The 22,495-nt window shown below is 44.0% G+C and overlaps 1 protein-coding gene across 10 annotated transcripts in view; it reads right to left on the bottom strand.

The window, feature by feature from the left end:
- Positions 1-19,211, bottom strand: part of LOC311131274 (trafficking kinesin-binding protein 1-like) — a 58,808-nt gene extending 39,597 nt beyond the window's left edge. For 7 of the 10 annotated variants that reach the window (XM_084164146.1, XM_084164155.1, XM_084164153.1 and 4 more), the window contains exons 1-4: positions 19,126-19,211; positions 16,965-17,101; positions 2,378-2,725; positions 1,716-1,907 (exon numbers count right to left, since the gene is read on the bottom strand). In XM_084164146.1, coding sequence (XP_084020272.1) covers positions 1,716-1,907; positions 2,378-2,438 — 253 coding nt within the window. In that variant the 5' untranslated portion in view covers positions 2,439-2,725; positions 16,965-17,101; positions 19,126-19,211. Of the gene's footprint in view, positions 1-1,715; positions 1,908-2,377; positions 2,726-16,918; positions 17,102-19,125 lie in introns of all 10 variants that reach the window. The other 3 variants (XM_084164150.1, XM_084164149.1, XM_084164151.1) reach the window with 3 other exon arrangements.
- Positions 19,212-22,495: the final 3,284 nt, after the last annotated feature.

The following is a 22,495-nucleotide window of genomic DNA, read 5'->3' as shown; positions in this document are numbered from 1 at the left end:
CCCAGTCTGAGGTCCTGAGCGCTCTGGAGCAGGTTTTCATCAAGGATTTCTCAGTACTTTGCTCCGTTCATCTTTACCTCGATCCTGACTAGTCTCGCAGTCCCTGCCGCTGAAAAACATCCCCACAGTATGATGCTGCCACCACCATGCTTCACCGTAGGGATGGTGCCCAGGTTTCCTCCAGACGGGACGCTTGGCATTCAGGCCAAAGAGTTCAATCTTGGTTTCATCAGACCAGAGAATCTTGTTTCTCATGGTCTGAGAATCTTTAGGTGCCTTTTGGCTAACTCCAAGCGGGCTGTCATGTGCCTTTTACTGAGGAGTGGCTTCCGTCTGGCCACTCTACCATAAAGGCCTGATTGGTGGAGTGCTGCAGAGATGGTTGTCCTTCTGGAAAGTTCTCCCATCTCCACAGAGGAACTCTAGAGCTCTGTCAGAGTGACCATCGGGTTCTTGGTCTCCTCCCTGACCAAGGCCTTTCTCCCCTGATTGCTCAGTTTGGCCAGGCGACCAGCTCTAGGAAGAGTCTTGGTGGTTCCAAACTTCTTCCATTTAAGAATGATGGAGGCCACTGTGTTCTTGGGGACATTCAATGCTGCAGAAATGTTTTGATACCCTTCCCCAGATCTGTGCCTCGACACAATCGGCCTCATGGCTTGGTTTTTGCTCTGACATGCACTGTCAACTGTGGGACCTTATATAGACAGGTGTGTGCCTTTCCAAATCATGTCCAATCAATTGAATTTACCACAGGTGGACTCCAATCAAGTAGTAGAAAATCTCAAGGATGATCAATAGAAACAGGATGCACTTGAGCTCAATTTCGAGTCTCATAGCAAAGGGTCTGAATACTTATGTAAATAAGGTATTTCAGTTTCAGCCCTGGTAAGCCCCTGTATTAATCCAGCCCTGCTTCAAAGGGCTGTTTTACTAGGCTACCCGTGCACATTCATCCACTGGCAACATATTTCCAGCCTCCAAACAGTGGTGAATTGAAAGAAACATCTGTTACACAAAACACCAAAAAGTATAATGACATTTGGCGATTGTCATTAGGCCCGAATGTAAGCCTCCACTGCTGTCCATGTGCATCTCGGTGTCGGCCACTCATCTCTGCCTTGGCAAAATGTCAGTGTTTTCGTCGAATCACATCGCATTTTGGAGCGTAGGCTATACCAGACATTTTCAAGTCCATCCGCGAACTGTTCATGCCTCTGACATGCGGTAATGATAAATAATGGTGTAATATAGCCTACTGTTTTCTTGACATTTTGTTTGAATTATTGTGATAGGCGCGTGTTTTACCGGTAAGGCGTATCCCCACTATTTATTTTACCGGGACGCTGTACCGGACTGTACCGCCTTACATTCACCCCTGGTGCCCATATTCATAAAGCATCTCTCAGAGTAGGAGTGTTGATTAAGGATCAGTTTCGCCTTTTAGCTCATAAGGAATAAGATTATATAAACAGGCAGACCTGATCCTAGATCAGCACTCCTACTCTGAAACTCTTATGAATACGGGGCCTGATTTAGATCTAGGAGACCAGGTAAGTGCTTTCACTCATCATTGGATTGAATTGGTTGATTCCCATCCAAGCTCAATTGGTGAGGTGACTAACAAGCAAAATCAGGTGCGGTACTTTTGGCACTCCAGTACCAGAGTTGCCTTCTCCTGTGTTAGATGCCTAGCGTGGACAGAGTGGGGAACTTACAGAAGTACTTGAGCGTCTCTTCTATCTGGTCGTGCGTGAGTCCCAGGGCGACCTCCGGGGGCAACAGAGGGGTGTGGAGCCAGTCGTCATGGTCGTAGCCAAACATGCAGTCCGCCCGCAGAGTGTAGTTAGGCAGTCCCTCAGACAGCAGGCTCACTATCTCCACCTCACTATCGCCACCTGAACAAAGTTCTGACAGTGGGGAGGGAGGGAGGGATATGAGTGTGTGGCAGGGAAGATATGGGAGAACAAAGAGACAGCATTCAATCACATTGGAGTGACCACTCTGAAATCTACAAGTCTCTGCTGCCCCCTTGAGGCACTGACTGGATGACACAGTTCCCACTCATCACATTTCAATGCATTACATTAAAAACATGTAATTGAACACTATTCCTGGATGCAGGATGTCCCCTGCAATGGTTCTAAGAGACCCATCTTCCCACATTACATTTGACATTTTAGTCATTTAGCAGACGCTCTTATCCAGAGCGACTTACAGTTAGTGAGTGCATACATTTTCATACTGGCCCCCCGTGGGAATCGAACCCACAACCCTGGCGTTGCAAACGCCATGCTCTACAAGTGCTGTCCAAGATGAAACTTAACCCCTTATCCAATCCCCTATAACCCATCTACTACATTCATTCACTGTGACCTACCAGTGAGGGTGGACACATCATGGCTTCCCCTATCCACTCTTTCCAGGGGGTCCCAATCCATATTAAGGCCCTCATAGAGGGGCAGGGTCTCCTCATCGAGGCCCCCGGACGCCTCCCCCTGCCCCCCATTAAGGGAGAGAGTTGACAGGGGGTCCAGTGGAGAGTGTGGGGGCAAGAAGAAGCGATGAGGAGGAGAGGGAGAGGGATAAGGGTGGGACAGCTTGATTGGAGCCGGGGTGTTCAGTGTGAGGGTGGAAGACTCAGGGCTTGTCCCTGTAAGGGACTGAGGCCCCCTGGTGGATCAGGGAGAAACAGCAGGCTGACCGCACATCTGGTACCAATGCTGGTCTGAGAGAGGGAGAGAGAACAAAAGTGTGAGTGTTGCTTGGTTTCCATCCAATTGGCGACAGATTTTCATGCGAATATTCTAAAATCCGCATAAAAACAATATGCGCATTTTCCCACCAGAGATGTGTTTCCATCAAATTGATTTGTTGCAGATTAAAAGGTGTGTGATGACGTAATGCACATCAAAATACCTTTTGCAGTTAAAAATACAAGTTAAATTGATTTCCATCGCATTTTCAACTCTATTGATGGGTTTATCACAAAAGTTCGATACATAGCGAATGTCCCCACTCTGGTATTGGCACGTGCTCTCTAGCCAACAGCGCACATATACAGTAGGCTACTGTATCTGGGCCAAAAGAGCGAGATTATTTATATTTATATTTGTCAAACAGCAGGCAAACATTGATGTCACCAGAATAAGACCCTCGATATTTATTAGAAATGAATATCAGGCTCATTACCTTGCACTTTCAACACCCTGTGAAGTTCATTTTAATTTATTTAATCTGTAGCCTAATAAACTGCATGCATGAATCCAAATGTACTTTGACATGATGGTTATTATATCAATATTTGCATAAAAGCGCTTCCAACAACATTTCTCGGATAATTCATTTTGCCGAGACAAAAAGATCCCACCTTGCCTAGTTTATTTTTGTTTTGTCGACATTTGGACATGTTCTGTTTCCATCAGTCTTGTCATTACAAATGTCTTTATCCGACATGTACTTTACTCGCATATAAAGGTTGGATGGAAACCTGGTTAGAGATGAATTCAAACCGACCATCTTTAATTTAGCCACATCACGTTTTAGTATGGAATAGCATAACATTGAATGACGTTTTACATTTTAACATGGAATGCCATCAAATATTAATGTATCAAGAAAACTCCCATCCCTTTAATGAAATGTATTTCACCTGTTTTTCCAGGTGAGATACTGAAATGATACTCTCATTTTCTATAACAACCTGGTTAAAAGACATACAGATATAGGTCAAGTTTAAGGACCAGTTGAAACTAAACTTACTTCAGACTTGAACCACTAATCTACAAGCATCTTAATCTTTTTAAAGCCATGTACAGTGCCATACATGCTCCAATTGTCTCACTAGGCTTTGCCTTTCCCCTGAGGTTTTAGGGTCAGAAAGCTAGAGTTACCCTGGCCAAAGCTACACACAGATCAAGTTACAACCGGGGCACACCACACCACCTTATGACATTTAAACCAACATAGTTACTAAACAAAGCTTTACGAGGCATAATACAAAGTACTGTACATTCCAACTAGGACTGCCTGCTAAGGCTAGCTGCAACCTGTATTAGAGTAAATGCTCATTCATACTGTTTACAAAAGCAAAGAGAAACCAGAGCTTCCCTCTTCATAAGGCATATCACATTCACCTACATGTCCGCCAGGAAATGCTGCAGGCAATTGTTCTGTAACTGAATAGCCTGGCTAGTGACGTAATTCAAAGAGAAAATGGCTGGGGGGGGACAATCTAACAATGGACAGCAAAGTAGCCTTAATTTATTGATGGAACTCTAAATAATTGTCACATCCAGTTTTATTGTCATATTGTGGTTGTTAGTGTTTAGATACATCAGACCTAGGCAATACCAAGGCCAGTGGTAAAGGATAGTGGATGTTATACAATACATTAGCTATGTATTGCAGTCTGAGTCAAGGGAATATTGTATGAGGACTATTAGTGCAATGGGTTAATAAAGTACTGACCTTGCATGTGGGTAGACAAAACATGTGACACACGCACAAGCGTGCACACACACACACACACTCAGCTGTCTGCAGCTCACACACACACCCACTCAAGAGACAGATGAGAATGACAATCTCTCCTCCTTCCTCCCCATCTCCAACCCCCTAAATTAACTGGGTGTATTGCTCTGGTCACTCCTGCCACATCCATCCATCCACTCCCTTCACTTACAGCTGTCAGAGGGAGCAGCAAGGTCATATACATACTGTAGGTCTGGGTTTTACTGTATCCACCCCCACCACCATGATGCATAATGTCTGGTGAGGTAGTTCTGTTGTATGTCGTGTTTAGTGACTAGAATGATAAGTAGTACTTGTGTTTTTCACTAGAAAAAATAAGGACGCAAAATAAGGATGCATGGATGAAGTCCAAAATATACTGTTATTATACAATTATAAATGTCTTATTCCCACATCTTAAATGACAAATAAAAAGATGGAGGGGAATCAATTGGCATTTGGTACTGGCACTTAACTAACCTGCAGCACACAGTCTCACACACAAAACAAATGGAGTGTGCCCATGCACACGCACACACACACACACACACACACACACACACACACACACACACACACACAAACAAACAAACAAACATCTCTTTTCTGTCATATTTACATGCTGCAAAGGCCAAGTTGGCAGGCATTGTACTGTAACACTGTGGGTCTATTAACTACCCAGCCAAGCGCAGCCTTGTATCCCATTTAGAGGGGTCACCAGTGGGCATGGTTATTGCCCATCTCCCCCGGTCTCTTTTTGTGTGTGGTTGTCACTGGGCCAGGCAGAATGCCAAGTGAAAGACCCTGTTACGCTGCCCAGTGTGCCCACTGTACAACCCTGGGCTCCACTAGCGCCTCGCTCCCCAGATCTGCCAGCAAATGAACAGTCCAGAGAATCCACAGGAACTGTGAGAAAAGATTTGTCCAGTTCCATAGACAAACACACACAGTGGGGTGTGGAAGACTGGTCCACTAAGGACAAAGCCAAAAACATCTGAGCCCTGAGGATGTGTTCTGTACAGTATATCCATAAGGATATAATCAAACATCCAGGCTATTTTTTATGTAGCTTATACCAGTTACTCTCATTTTGAGAAATGTGGAATGCACAGAAATAAATGTTTACAGTATGCTACGTGATTCAACTCAAACAAGGAAAGTTACTTCAATCTGAATTTCAAGGAATGCAAACTCCTTTCCTAATGTAAATGAGAAGTTAAAACGTTACCTTAATGTGTTATAGTTGCATAGGCCGTTCATCCAAGATGAGCAGTGCCAAAAGTAAAGGAATAATAAGGCGACTTTTCTGAGTGAACTTCAATAAGTCACTATAAGTGTAACTGTAATGGATGTCATTCTGAGTCTGACTGACCTTCCAGAGTACTCACGCTGAACTCGTCAACGCCGGTTGGAAAAGCCTGTCTTTGGTGCTCTTTGGCCGTTCAGAAGGGGTGTGTACGTGTGTGGAGTCACACAGGAACAAGAGAGGAAGGAAGGGCAGACGAGGGTGCTAGAGAAAGAATCGAGGGAGGGTGGGGGGGTAGAAAAGAGACAGATAGAGAGGGTTTAGAAGGGAAAAGGGACACTTGCAGGGTACAGTACTTAGGAAAGTGGGAAGGGAGGGGGTAGGAAAGAGTGGGCAAACTGAGACGGAGAGAGAGGGCACAGGGGGGAGGAGAGGAGCCCATGAGAGAAGGGTACTTAGGAAAGAGGGAAGAAAGAGATGAATGGGTCACACTCGATTTAGCCTGTCACCACCAGATTGAATAACAAATCAGAATTTGCAAACCTGAGAGGGAGAGGCTTGTCAAATGCAAATCTCGCCTCTAATTGGCTGAGAGGGCTAAGGACTCTGGACCCATGGTCGCCCGGGCAACAGTTTGGTCATGTGACGAAGCCCAACTGATGCCTCTGCCAGTAGGGATTTTATTCAAATGGTAAGTACGTAATTATTCAACTTCAAGGTAGAAGTTTGTACTTTAACCACAAACCAGAGAAAAACTCTGCACTAAAATGGGGCAAGATTTACAAGACCCTTTGCACTAGAGCGAAATCTGCACCTTTTTCCCCCAGAGGGAATACAACAGGAAAAGGTAGAACAATCAAAGTCAAACAATTTAAGACTTCCACATAAAAACAAGAAAAGAAGTACACCTTTGAGATCACTTTAGTAAATCTAAGCCAGATCACCCCCACACAAGCTAATATACAATGTATCAGTGATGAAACTTGTTTTCTGTACCCGGACAGGGCTTCCATCCAAGAACTTCAAAGCTCTTTCACTGAGGGTGTAACTGACCTCATAACTGGCCTCATTTACTTCAAGTGGTGCCACACAGTCCATTACTGTGGTGGCCAGGCAGGGCAGTGAGGGCACTAGGGGATTATTAGATCAGATACATGGCCAGATAAACTAGTGCTTGAATGATAGCCACCATTGAATTATTAAACTCTACCCTGAGATAGTCTCTCCTGACAGGCTTAAATCAAGTAGCTGACCAGCCAGCATGCACACGAGATTTGGTTCTGGGTGATGAGATTAGAGCCTTTCTAAAGACTAGGGTTCAGGCTAATTATAGTGGCTTCATATTGGAGTGGTGCTCCCATATGGCTGCGTTTAGACTTGACAGTTAATGCTGTTTTTGTATTCTGATCATGGAGTTCTGATCATGGAATTCAAATCAAATCAAATTTGATTGGCCACATGCGCCGAATACAACAGGTGTAGACATTACAGTGAAATGCTTACTTACAGCCCTTAACCAACAGTGCATTTATTTTTTAATAAAAAAGTAAAATAAAACAACAACAAAAAAGTGTTGAGAAAAAAAGAGCAGAAGTAAAATAAAATAACAGTAGGGAGCCTATATATACAGGGGGGTACCGGTGCAGAGTCAATGTGCGGGGGCACCGGCTAGTTGAGGTAGTTGAAGTAACATGTACATGTGGGTAGAGTTAAAGTGACTATGCATAAATCATTAATAGAGTAGCAGCAGCGTAAAAATATGGGGTGGGGGGTGGGGGTGGGGGGCCAGTGCAAATAGTCTGGGTAGCCATGATTAGCTGTTCAGGAGTCTTATGGCTTGGGGGTAGAAGCTGTTGAGAAGTCTTTTGGACCTAGACTTGGCACTCCGGTACCGCTTGCCGTGCGGTAGCAAAGAGAACAGTCTATGACTAGGGTGGCTGGAGTCTTTGACAATTTTGAGGGCCTTCCTCTGACACCGCCTGGTATAGAGGTCCTGGATGGCAAGAAGCTTGGCCCCAGTGATGTACTGGGCCATACGCACTACCCTCTGTAGTGCCTTGCGGTCGGAGGCCGAGCAGTTGCCATACCAGGTGGTGATGTAACCAGTCAGGATGCTCTCGATGGTGCAGCTGTATAATTTTTTGAGGATCTGAGGACCCATGCCAAATCTTTTCAGTCTCCTGAGGGGGAATAGGCTTTGTCGTGCCCTCTTCACGACTGTCTTGGTGTGTTTGGACCATGATAGTTCGTAGGTGATGTGGACACCAAGGAACTTGAAGCTCTCAACCTGTTCCACTACAGCCCCGTCGATGAGAATGGGGGCGTGCTCAGTCCTCTTTTTTTTCCTGTAGTCCACAATCATCTCCTTTGTCTTGGTCACGTTGAGGGAGAGGTTGTTATCCTGGCACCACACGGCCAGGTCTCTGACCTCCTCCCTATAGGCTGTCTCATTGTTGTCGGTGATCAGTCCTACCACTGTTGTGTCGTCGGCAAACTTAATAATAATAATAATAATAATAATCTGCCACTTAGCAGACGCTTTTATCCAAAGCGACTTACAGTCATGCGTGAATACATTTTTGTGTATGGGTGGTCCCGGGGATCGAACCCACTACCCTGGCGTTACAAGTGCCGTGCTCTACCAGCTGAGCTACAGAGCTGAGCTACAGAGGACCACATGATGGTGTTGGAGTCGTGCCTGGCCATGCAGTCATGGGTGAACAGGGAGTACAGGAGGGGACTGAGCACGCACCCGAGGGGCCCCTGTGTTGAGGATCAGTGTGGCAGATGTGTTGTTACCTACCCTTACCACCTGGGGGCGGCCCGTCAGGAAGTCCAGGATCCAGTTGCAGAGGGAGGTGTTTAGTCCCAGGATCCTTAGCTTAGTGATGAGCTTTGAGGGCACTATGGTGTTGAATGCTGAGTTGTAGTCAATGAATAGCATTCTCACGTAGGTGTTCCTCTTGTCCAGGTGGGAAAGGGCAGTGTGGAGTGCAATAGAGATTGCATCATCTGTGGATCTGTTGGGGCGGTATGCAAATTGGAGTGGGTCTAGGGTTTCTGGGATAATGGTGTTGATGTGAGCCATAACCAGCCTTTCAAAGCACTTCATGGCTACAGACGTCAGTGCTACGGGTCGGTAGTCATTTAGGCAGGTTATCTTAGTGTCCTTGGGCACGGGAACTATGGTGGTCTGCTTGAAACATGTTGGTATTACAGACTCAGTCAGGGACATGTTGAAAATGTCAGTGAAGACACTTGCCAGTTGGTCAGCACATGCTCAGAGTACACGTCCTGGTAATCCGTCTGGCCCTGCGGCCTTGTGAATGTTGACCTGCTTAAAAGTCTTACTCACATTGGCTACGGAGAGCGTGATCACATAGTCATCCGGAACAGCTGGTGCTCTCATGCATGCTTCAGTGTTGCTTGCCTCAAAGCGAGCATAGAAGTGGTTTAGCTCGTCTGGAAGTCTTGTGTCACTGGGCAGCTTGCGGCTGTGCTTCCCTTTGTAGTCTGTAATCGTTTTCAAGCCCTGCCACATCCGACGAGCGTCAGAGACGGTGTAGTACGATTCAATCTTAGTCCTGTATTGACTCTTTGCCTGTTTGATGGTTCATCAGAGGGCATAGCGGGATTTCTTATAAGCGTCCGGGTTAGAGTCCCGCTCCTTGAAAATGGCAACTCTACCCTTTAGCTCAGTGCGGATGTTGCCTGTAATCCATGGCTTCTGGTTGGGGTATGTACGTACGGTCACTGTGGGGACGACATCATCGATGCACTTATTGATGAAGCCAGTTACTGATGTGGTCTACTCCTCAATGCTATCTGAAGAATCCCGGAACATGTTCCAGTCTGTGCTAGCAAAACAGTCCTGTAGCTTAGCATCTGCGTCATCTGACCACTTTTTATTAACCGAGTCACTGGTGCTTCCTGCTTTAGTTTTTGCTTATAAGCAGGAATCAGGAGGATAGAGTTATGGTCAGATTTGCCAAATGGAGGGCGAGGGTGAGCTTTGTATGCATCTCTGTGTGTGGAGTAAAGGTGGTCTAGAGTTTTTTTCCTCTGGTTGCACATTTAACATGCTGGTAGAAATTAGGTAGAACGGATGTAAGTTTCCCTGCATTAAAGTCCCCGGCCACTAGGAGCGCTGCCTCTGGATGAGCGTTTTCCTGTTCACTTATGGTCTTATACAGCTCATTCAGTGCAATTCCGAACACATCATGCGTCTACACCTACATTTAACCTCCCGAGTGGCGCAGTGGTCTAAGGCACTGCATCGCAGTGCTAGCTGTGCCACTAGAGATCCTGGTTCGAATCCAGGCTCTGTCGTAGCCGGCCGCGACCGGGAGACCCATGGGGCGGCGCACAATTGGCCCAGCGTCGTCCAGGCTAGGGGAGGGAATGGCCGGCAGGGATGTAGCTCAGTTGGTAGAGCATGGCGTTTGCAACGCCAGGGTTGTGGGTTCGATTCCCACGGGGGGCCAGTATGAAAAATAAAAAAATAATAATGTATGCACTCACTAACTGTAAGTCGCTCTGGATAAGAGCGTCTGCTAAATGACTAAAATGTAAATGTAAATTTAAAATGTGTCCACATTTTGTCCGGATTCCCTTTTCCCGCACTATATATTAAAATGCCAATATGCATTCTGTAAACGGTAGAATAGGCTAAATATGATAATAACACAACAACAACTGATGGCAGTAGCTAACTACTGTAGCTAACTAGCCAGCTTACCTCTGTAGCTAGCCAGCAAGCTAGCAAGCGAAACTAAAGGGATTGCAAACGGGTTAGCATAACTCTAGCCAAACAAAAAATAATTGTTCTAAATATTAACTAGCTGGCTAGCATTTATGAGGCCAGTAAACATGCTCCCCACACGCTAGGAACGTATTTCCTCCAACGTTATAATGAAAAGGTGCCTCTCGGTCCCAAAACACACATTTCCTGGAGACTTATGGGCGGAGTGCTGATGACGTCGCCCACTGTATGCGCTTTCGGTAGCCTGATTGCATCCAGACTGAGGAGAAATCTGCACACAATGCATCCCTGACCCCCTCCTGAAGTGGTCAGCCAGATCTGAACACAATCAGACCACAATGCATCTAGACCCGTCTTTTCAATGCAATCTTCGTATTCTGATAGCAGAAGTCGCATGTAAGTGTCAAGTGTAGACATGACCATAGAGAGGTGTCCCCCAAAATAGAACAGGTAACATTAGTTCCTACTAGGTAAGCCTTCAAACTAAATTGTGGAAAGACATCGAAAACCCACCAAACCTCTGAGAAAAGACAATAATTAGTCAACACACTATACTAATAAAAAGCAGGAAATTAACTATTAAAATAGTCGATGGCCTATGATCCAGGAGGAGTAAAAGGCCTGAGTAAGTAAGTAAATACTATACGCATCTCTGGAGCCAAGCAGCCAGACAACATGGGTTGTGGTGGGCGAGGAGAATGCAGAGACATGTAGCTACTAGAGTCTCATTTCAAACAGATGACCTTAGCCACTGTCTCATGGTCAGAGATAAGCTGTTGTGTTGTATCAGTTGAGTATCTAGACACAGTGTTCACTCCCCAAACGATAAACAATGCCTACGAGACCTTCTGCACACTTACCATGGCTGAACTGCCTTCACTACAAACCAGATTCATCAAGTCACAAGGCAATTATGACTCAATTATATCTCAATTTAAAAGGTAGACTCAGCTAAGTGACGTTGCCACGAGCAGCACCGCAGTTATTGAGATAAGTGAGATGCAAGACTTCGCCCTCACACAGTCACACACAGTATCTGTGCATGTGCACGGGTTCGCTTCACGCTGTTAAAGCGTGGTAGACAGGGCACCAAAACAGCAGAGAAGTTGAGCCTCACGCTTCAACGCTCTTAGTTGTTGCAGAAACTGGCCCACTATACTGTTCACATTCTGCAACCTACATCATATCGCTGAGTCTACCTTTAAAGTAAGCAGAGTTTCCTGAGTCCAATAAATTTAAACAAATTCAAGCTTCTCAGAGGACAAGGAAAGTGATAAATGTTCTAAAGAATATCACAACTCCTGTCAATCCCCTCAAGCATAATATTTTCCCCAGTCAGCAGTCGCCGTGACTGCAAACAGCTTCCCCTGCTATCGCTAACCTGATCAAAACTGTTTACAAAGTCATCGACCCTGTAAACAGATTGCCATGACATATAGTCCTGTGTGGCTAAGTTGGCAGCGCATGGCACTTGCAACGCTAGGGTTGTGTGTTCGATTCCCACAGGGGACCAGTATGAACAAATAAGAAAATGTATGCACTCACTACTGTATGTCGTTCTGGATAAGAGCGTCTGATAAATGACAACAACAACAACAACAAGACTAACTGACAGATATCATCCCATCCAACAGATGACATCACATCTATCACACCCTGTCAACATAGGTCTTCTCACAGACACTTTGCTCTCATTCCTATGAAGCAACCTCCCCCAAACACACTGCAATCTCCATTAACTCAAACTGGGAGCACTGATTGGTTAAGCATTAACTTCCTCATTGTACTATTTCCCATAAAGACCCAGTCTATCAACCACCTCACTGATAAAGGTGTGGTGTCTCTTAAATGTATATTGTTTCAACTCTGGCACGGGAATAGAGGGGAAAGGAGTAGGACAAAGCATTTGCAGATCATTGTTTGTGCATTTCCACAGTGATGTTTCAGTTATTCTCATGGCTCTGCCTATCTAACAATACGCACTATTTGGATACTTTGAAAATGACTCGTGTGATGATTATATGACATCTGTTGTTATGTCTGTTTGGTCTCTTTTAGAAAATATCCTATGGATGGTACAGACGAAACCAAAGTCTGGACAAACATTGAAGCCTCTGCATCTACAGAGATGCAGCCACAGATTCTATTGACATGATCAGGCACAAACCAATGCACAATGCAAATCACCAAGCCTGTCATGAGTCATGACAAAAGGCAGGATATGATGGGAGAGATAACTCTCCACAAAGCACACAAAGCAAATGAGGGAACACTTAGTCTAGTATGAGAGAAAGACAAAACAGGAGAGTGAATGAGAGAGAGAGAAACACTTAGTCTAGTATGAGTGAAAGACAAAACAGGAGGGAGAAAGAGAGAGAAAAAAGAAAGAAAGAAAGAAAGAAAGAAAGAAAGAAAGAAAGAAAGAAAGAAAGAAAGAAAGAAAGAAAGAAAGAAAGAAAGAAAGAAAGAGTAAGAAAGCTAGAGAGCGATACTACACAGACACCAGCAAGTATCTTTAAAATGACCTCTATCTAGAATATTTGTTACAAGCTAATGAATACAGCTATGATCCAGAGGCATGTATAGGGCATGGGAAAGTGGAGAAAGAAGGGGAGGGTAAGGAAGAAAGAGAGAAAGAGAGAGACAGAGAGGATACAGAGTCACAAAAAGAGATAGAAGGGGGGGGGGGGGGGGGGGGGGGGAGATAGAGAGAGAAACAACAGCACTGTATCAGGAGAACCTTTACTTGGACAGAGACTGGTTCTTTTTACAACCCACTAGTTACCCAGACAACTGGAGCAGCTATATCTGGACTCCAACTACAGTGTGAATAGAAAGTGGCCTTAAACACCTAAACCTAAATACCAACACACTCTCAGTCTCAGCTGATTCTCTCAGTGTAGACCAAAGGTCACTAGCCCTGCTCCTACAGAGCTACTACAAGGGTGCAGGCTTTTGTTCCAGCCCAGCTCTAACATACCCAATGACGTGATTGGATGAATCTACTACTCACAAAGACCTTGATCAGTTGAATCAGTTGACTTAGTGTTGGGCTGCAACAAAAGCCTGCACACCCTGTAGCTAGAGACAAGAGTCTGTGACCAAAAGCTACAAGTGATGAGAGGATGAAGGATTGGGAGTCGCAACACTGTAATCATTATGTCTGTCAAGTGGTAATTCTCATCAATGTAATGTCATTCACTGTCCACAACTACGCATTAAGAAGACTAGTAGGACTATTCAAGCTTAACAGAGTGGCATTCTACCTCTAATATGCTAACAGATAGAGAGTTGCTATTTTAGCCATATGGTTGTATTTGAAGAGAGAGCACATTACATTTTACATTTTAGTCATTTAGCAGACGCTCTTATCCAGAGCGACTTACAGTTAGTGAATGCATACATTATTTTTTATTTTTTCATACTGGCCCCCCGTGGGAATCGAACCCACAACCCTGGCGATGCAAACGCCATGCTCTACCAACTGAGCTACATCCCTGCAGGCCATTCCCTCCCCTACCCTACCCTGGACGACGCTGGGCCAATTGTGCGCCGCCCCATGGGTCTCCCAGTCGCGGCCGTCTACGACAGAGCCTGGATATGATGGTTTGGGTAGTTTGGAACTCCAATGCACTCACTATATCCTTTATCATGCACACATATGGTCTGCACTAGTGTGAATTGCTGCAGTTACAATGTGGCTAAAATAGACTTTCACACAAAATGCAATTCAACTCATATTAACTTTACTCTGCACAAATACCATGGACTACTACACTGTATTACTTTCTCTTGTCGTTTTTAGTAGGAAGACGGTATTACAAATTGAAACCACTCTGCCAGCTCACAAGATATTTGTCACAAGTAAATAATAAACCTAAAGTGGCCACTCCTGAATACAAATTCATGTGTTGCACACACACACACACACAGTACCTCATGTTCTGCCATGGCTGCCAACCAAATCTCCTTGAGTTGTTTATCAGTCATACCACGCCAGGTTAACTATAAATCCTTTCAGACATTTGCACTCTCACACAACAGACACATATTTCCCTATACTTCTAATTATTGAATGTTTTCTATATAGGCCTCCCAAGACAAGAGAACAGGTGTATAGCTTGTATAGCCACAACATCAGCTAACTCATGTCATTATAATAACTTAGTCACAACATTAGGATAGATAACTCATACCATCATAATAACATCTAAACAGTTGATAAAGTACAACCACAGCATCAGTGAAATATATTATCTTAGTATACAGTGAGGGAAAAAAGTATTTGATCCCCTGCTGATGTTGTACGTTTGCCCACTGACAAAGAAATGATCAGTCTATAATTTTATTGGTAGGTTTATTTCAACAGTGAGAGACAGAATAACAACAACAAAATCCAGAAAAACGCATGTCAAAAATGTTATAAATTGATTTGCATTTTAATGAGGGAAATAAGTCTTTGACCCCCTCTCAATCAGAAAGATTTCTGGCTCCCAGGTGTCTTTTATACAGGTAACGAGCTGAGATTAGGAGCACACTCTTAAAGGGAGTGCTCCTAATCTCAGCTTGTTACCTGTATAAAAGACACCTGTCCACAGAAGCAATCAATCAGATTCCAAACTCTCCACCATGGCCAAGACCAAAGAGCTCTCCAAGGATGTCAGGGACAAGATTGTAGACCTACACAAGGCTGGAATGGGCTACAAGACCATCGCCAAGCAGCTTGGTGAGAAGGTGACAACAGTTGGTGCGATTATTCGCAAATGGAAGAAACACAAAAGAACTGTCAATCTCCCTCGGCCTGGGGCTCCATGCAAGTTCTCACCTCGTGGAGTTGCAATGATCATGAGAACAGTGAGGAATCAGCCCAGAACTACACGGGAGGATCTTGTCAATGATCTCAAGGCAGCTGGGACCATAGTCACCAAGAAAACAATTGGTAACACACTACGGACTGAAATCCTGCAGCGCCCGCAAGGTCCCCCTGCTCAAGAAAGCACATATACAGGGCCGTCTGAAGTTTGCCAATGAACATCTGAATGATTCAGAGGAGAACTGGGTGAAAGTGTTGTGGTCAGATGAGACCAAAATCGAGCTCTTTGGCATCAACTCAACTCGCCGTGTTTGGAGGAGGAGGAATGCTGCCTATGACCCCAAGAACACCATCCCCACCGTCAAACATGGAGGTGGAAACATTATGCTTTGGGGGTGTTTTTCTGTTAAGGGGACAGGACAACTTCACTGCATCAAAGGGACGATGGACGTCGCCATGTACCGTCAAATCTTGGGTGAGAACCTCCTTCCCTCTGCCAGGGCATTGAAAATGGGTCGTGGATGGGTATTCCAGCATGACAATGACCCAAAACACACAGCCAAGGCAACAAAGGAGTGGCTCAAGAGGAAGCACATTAAGGTCCTGGAGTGGCCTAGCCAGTCTCCAGACCTTAATCCCATAGAAAATCTGTGGAGGGAGCTCAAGGTTCGAGTTCCCAAACGTCAGGCTCGAAACCTTAATGACTTGGAGAAGATCTGCAAAGAGGAGTGGAACAAAATCCCTCCTGAGATGTGTGCAAACCTGGTGGCCAACTACAAGAAACGTCTGACCTCTGTGATTGCCAACAAGGGTTTTGCCACCAAGTACTAAGTCATGTTTTGCAGAGGGGTCAAATACTTATTTCCCTCATTAAAATGCAAATCAATTTATAACATTTTTGACATGCGTTTTTCTGGATTTTTTTGTTGTTATTCTGTCTCTCACTGTTCAAATAAACCTACCATTAAAATTATAAACTGATCATGTCTTTGCCAGTGGGCAAACGTACAAAATCAGCAGGGGATCAAATACTTTGTTCCCTCACTGTACGTTAACCTCATCTTGCAAGTACTGTGGTTCAACAGGCCTACAACCAAATCAACCTGTGGTTCAACAGGCCTACAACCAAATCAACCTGTGGTTCAACAGGCCTACAGTACTTCTGAAGGCTCTTACACAACCTAGCAACCTAACAAAGACCAACAATACACACATGACAACACAGCTATGAAATTAACCTCAGCCTCCATGATCTTCCAAATAACAGGCTTCTTTACTGTGCTTCTGGTCAATGTTTGCAACGTTTTCATTAGACTGAAAGCATACTGAAACACACACAAATCTCTATCACACACATCTCTAGCTTCCGGTCAATTTTTGTAGTCGGCCCCAAATGTATTGACATGACAAAGTAGCAGGGAGGGGAGAAGAACAAACACAGAAGTCCTCTGTGCCGGCTCTCTCAGGGACAATGAACGCAAACAGAGTCAGAGGCTAACTACAGTAGCATAGACACAGAGACAGTACGCTAATAATACTAATAACATTAGGTTATTAGCGTTAGTGACTAACTGAGTATATCACTTACTGTGGTAAATGACAGTTACTCACTGTGCTGCTAGGAGTATCCTTACATTGATTTGACGCAGGTATTGTTGGTAGGAAAGGCTCTCTTTGAGAGTGAGTGAGCCAGAGTCAAATCCAATGCCCTCTACAGCTGCTGCTTTTCCTGTCAGCTACCATAGCCCTCGTCCAGTGTGGAGTGTCCTGGCTGAGAGGGAGAGAGAGAGCGAGGGAGGGAGGGAGGGAGGGAGGGAGGGAGGGAGGGAAAAGGGATTGAGGTGGGGTTATAATGGAGAGCGGTGGGGGAGGGGCATAGAGAGGGTGTGTGTGACAGAGAGAGAGAGAGAGAGAGAGAGAGAGAGAGAGAGAGAGAGAGAGAGAGAGAGAGAGAACGAAAGAGAGAGAGAGAGAGTGTGTGTGTGTGAGAGAGAGAGAGAGGAAGAGAGTCTGTGAGTCAGCACTTGTACACCCTGTCATATTGCAGCTGCAGGCAAGGAATTCCCTCTCCCCTCTCTCTCTCTGTCATACTATCTGCCTCAGTCTGCATTTGCGTCAGTCATATCAGACATCTCACTTTCTGCTTTACACACGGTCGTACACTAGCCAAATCAAATGCATTACTCATGTACAAGTTTGTTACGCTACAGTTCAACATGTATTACCTACAGCTATTATAATGAGTCGGTTTTTCTAAAGTATAAGGTAACTGATTAACAACCAATAATGCTCAAATCTGATCATAATCCAACCAGCAGTCAGCAGATAAACTTAGCTCATGTTGTTTGGGCCCAAAATGCTCTCGAAATCTGGCTTATAGGTTTTAGAAACAATTGTCCATTGTAGTTTGACAATTAAACTAACCGTAAAATTAGGACACTTCGGCTACATGCTGATGGCATATGGTAGGCCAACATCAGACAATGGGCAATAAAGGAATACACTGAATATGAAAGGCATGAATACATCATAGATCTGTGATTACAGAGGCTTCATTATTTGCCATAGACTCTAAACCATTTGGCTGGTCATGAACTGTTAGGCTATTTATGGAAAAGTATTACAAATTAGAAAAGGCATGTTCTAAGTTACAGTTCTGAGTAAGAAGGGCTGCCATAAAAGGACATTTCTATTTAGTCATCAAAAATGGTGGTGAGAGCAGCGCCTCCTGTTGTGTCTCCTAGCTAATATAACAGCCTAGGCTACAGTGATAATGATCTTCAAAGAGTGAGGTGACTGGATCTGACATACAGTAACTCGCTTGATTGTATCTGTATCAAGGTGCTATTGTATATTGCAAACACCCATCAATGTGTAGGGTAGGTATGGTCAGTGTCAAGGGTGTGCTGGATTGTTCCAAGGACCAACATCAGTTGTTCAACAATATCTAGCTGCAGTAGATGGCAGGATAGGGACACATACACCTATATTGATTTTAAATAATAATAATAATAATAATAATAATAACATGGCCACATTACCACATTGACAGAGGACTGGTAAGGAAGCACAGCTGCAGGAGACATGGACTGTACAAATAAAATTGTAGCCTACTACAGACAAACGTTAACGTTACTGTTTGTTCGAAACATTGTTGCAAAAATGATGTCGCAAACAGAAACAATGTTGCAAACAGAAACATGGCAAGTCCTGTTTGTTGACTTTTCTATTCAATATTTATCTGCCTATATCCCGTTGTGATTTGTAGTCCACTATGAATAAATTACATGTAAACTAAAGATTGTCATGTTTGGGGTAAAAATGAAATGTTTATTTTCGACTTGAATTGTCTTTAACTGGATGGGTGCGATTCATTTGTCAATTAGGTCTAACAAAGATTATAGATAATGTTGTCGTGATACGATCCGATCCGCCTCTGCCAATTTTACAGTTGACTAGCTACATCTCTCTTAATCTTTTTTGCTGATAATTAATTCACTATGCTGCAACTGAAAAGGGCTGATAGTCGTGTACAATGAGTTAATTTGTCCTACTTCTTTGAGGTAAATAAGTGTTTCTTTAAAGAACATTTTCAAAGAGCACAGGCGTTTTGCATTTCCACCGACAACAAAAGGGCAGGGATCCTACCAAGTGATCCCACCCTGTGTGAGCCTATGGAAACTTCGCTTCATCAAGTTGGTCACCCTTTGCTTTGTTTAGAAGAAGAGAAGTACCAAAATGCAACTATCAACAGATAATACTGTGACATTAGATAACAAGATTATAGAGACTTACGCATTTGATTTTTACCCAAGTTCTTCAAGGTCGTTTTCGGCAACCTTTACAGGAACTTTTCCTCCGGACTTCGAGCTGTCAAAGCGCTGGGTCCGTCCGTATTTGGTCATCTTGGAAGCGAAGTATTATGGAACATGTAGTTTCACGGGCAACATCCATGCTTTGTACCTAGCTAGAATACTTTGAACTAGTGGCCCCCAGTAACAGTAACAGACATACATGATGCACACCACAACAATTGCGCATTTATGCGCAAATGTGACAAACATTTAGTGACATTTTATGTATTACAGATGTCAATGTGTTCAGAATATGTGTCTCAAATGTAAATATAAGATGTACAGACGACCTTCTTGTTTGATTTCAACAGAATAAAAACTATTATAGAAAAGCAACACAGTTGAGGACAGTGTCACACCACCTAAAAAGTTCCAGTGGAAGTTGGATACATCATAAAAGTAACTGCCCCTGCAGTTTACAGCCCAGCCATGTTCAAATTAGAGGTACTCCAAACCAGTCGTCACATTAAATGTATTTTAGTCATGTCCTGCTGCTCCATAGATACTTTTGGTGATACTATATCTGACAAATCAGGCATTCATCTAGTAGGTTAAAGGAGGCAGTCAACCTGAATGCAGCAGATTACAAGCATGGGAATTATTCATAAGCTTGGCCTACTTCCTATATTACATTTTGAGGCTGTTTATCAACTTTCTTAGATATTATTTATGGTTATATTCATACTTATATTTGAAAGATAATATTGGATGGATTTAATTATATTTAAGGGTACAAATGGGTACAGATAGATATGGTGAGAAAATTGTAAAAGTCCCATTTGCTGTGAAATTGTACTACTCCTCCCAAAACAGCAGGAACTCTTATGGGCTTGATGTCGCTCCCATTCTAAAGATCGGCTTCATCTCTCTCCTACTCTATATCTAGATTCTCCCACACTCCTTAAGATGCCTACACTGGGTTGGAGCAGCAAATGCTAGGCTATTTTCACCCCCAGAGAGAACCACCAAACCTCTTTGGGAATGCATCCCTCTGACCCTGAACAACACACACACACACACACACACACACACACACACACACCAGTGGAGGCTGCTGAGGGGAGGACGGCTTATAATAATGTCTGGAATGGAGTCAATGGAGTGGTATGAACCACATGGAAACCACGTGTTTGTTGTGTTTGATACCATTCCATGGACTCCATTCCAGCCACTATTATGAGTCGTCCTCCCCTCAGCAGCCTCCACTGATACACACACGGTGGCGCTAATATATGGGGTAAAGCAGCATTTGAATGTGTAGTGTTGTGTGTTTTGATGTGTGGGCTACTGTCTACCTCTAGTGGCTAAAGTCATGTACAGAAATGTACTGTAAAAACACAAAGAAATGCACTGACTTTCAAAATAATGTGTTAAATTCAATATTTCTACATGAAAAACATGTTAAATATAAATTGATAGATACACATTTGGATGAGCAGTTTTGAAATACCTATAGTTTATTTTTGAATGTAATAATATATACATATACACACTGAGTGTTCCAAACATTAAGAACACCTTCCTAATATTGAGTTGCACCCCACCCTTTGCCCTCAGAACAGCCTCAATTTGTTGGGGCATGGACTCTATAAGGTGTCAAAAGCGTTCCACAGGGATGCTGGCCCATGTTGACTCCAATGCTTCCCACAGTTGTGTCAAGTTGGCTGGATGTCCTTTGGGTGGTGGACTATTCTTGATACACACGGGAAACTGTTGAGTGTGAAAAACCCAGCAGCATTGCAGTTCTTGACACAAACCAGTGCACCTGGCACCTACTACCATACCCCGTTCAAAGGCACTTAGATTTTCTGTCTTGCCCATTCACCCTCTGAATGGCACACATACACACTCCATGTCTCAGTTCTTTAACCTGTCTCCTCCCCTTCATCAAAACTGATTGAAGTGGATTTAACAAGTGACATCAATAACGGATCATAGCTTTCACCTGGATAGTCTATGTCATGGAAAGAGCAGGTGTCCTTAATGTTTTGTACACTCAGTGTATATATACTGTACATTTATATATAATATGCCATTTAGCAGATGCTTTTATCCAAAGCGACGGTCATGCGTGTATACATTTTACGTATGGTTGGTACTGGGCTCAAACCCACTACCCTGGCGCTACAAGCACTATGCTCTACCAACTGAGCTACAAAGGACATTATAGATATTACACGTACTCTGTCATAGCAGTTGCATGCTAAGCAATCCGCTTTATAGACAATATTATTCTCCATATACAGTGGGGGAAAAAAGTATTTAGTCAGCCACCAATTGTGCAAGTTCTCCCACTGAAAAAGATGAGAGAGGCCTGTAATTTTCATCATAGGTACACGTCAACTATGACAGACAAAATGAGGAAAAAAAATCCACAAAATCACATTGTAGGATTTTTAATGAATTTATTTGCAAATTATGGTGGAAAATAAGTATTTGGTCAATAACAAAAGTTTCTCAATACTTTGTTATATACCCTTTGTTGGCAATGACACAGGTCAAACGTTTTCTGTAAGTCTTCACAAGGTTTTCACACACTGTTGCTGGTATTTTGGCCCATTTCTCCATGCAGATCTCCTCTAGAGCGGTGATGTTTTGGGGCTGTCGCTGGGCAACACAGACTTTCAACTCCCTCCAAAGATTTTCTATGGGGTTGAGATCTGGAGACTGGCTAGGCCACTCCAGGACCTTGAAATGCTTCTTACGAAGCCACTCCTTCGTTGCCCGGGCGGTGTGTTTGGGATCATTGTCATGCTGAAAGACCCAGCCACGTTTCATCTTCAATGCCCTTGCTGATGGAAGGAGGTTTTCACTCAAAATCTCACGATACATGGCCCCATTCATTCTTTCCTTTACACGGATCAGTCGTCCTGGTCCCTTTGCAGAAAAACAGCCCCAAAGCATGATGTTTCCACCCCCATGCTTCACAGTAGGTATGGTGTTCTTTGGATGCAACTCAGCATTCTTTGTCCTCCAAACACGACGAGTTGAGTTTTTACCAAAAAGTTATATTTTGGTTTCATCTGACCATATGACATTCTCCCAATCCTCTTCTGGATCATCCAAATGCACTCTAGCAAACTTCAGACGGGCCTGGACATGTACTGGCTTAAGCAGGGGGACACGTCTGGCACTGCAGGATTTGAGTCCCTGGCGGCGTAGTGTGTTACTGATGGTAGGCTTTGTTACTTTGGTCCCAGCTCTCTGCAGGTCATTCACTAGGTCCCCCCGTGTGGTTCTGGGATTTTTGCTCACCGTTCTTGTGATCATTTTGACCCCACGGGGTGAGATCTTGCGTGGAGCCCCAGATC

Source organism: Coregonus lavaretus (genome assembly GCF_964263955.1).
Source record: "Coregonus lavaretus genome assembly, chromosome: 6".
In the NCBI taxonomy this organism is placed as follows: Eukaryota; Metazoa; Chordata; class Actinopteri; order Salmoniformes; family Salmonidae; genus Coregonus; species Coregonus lavaretus.
Note: the sequence above shows the minus strand (reverse complement) of the source record. Positions and strands in the feature narration are given on the sequence as shown.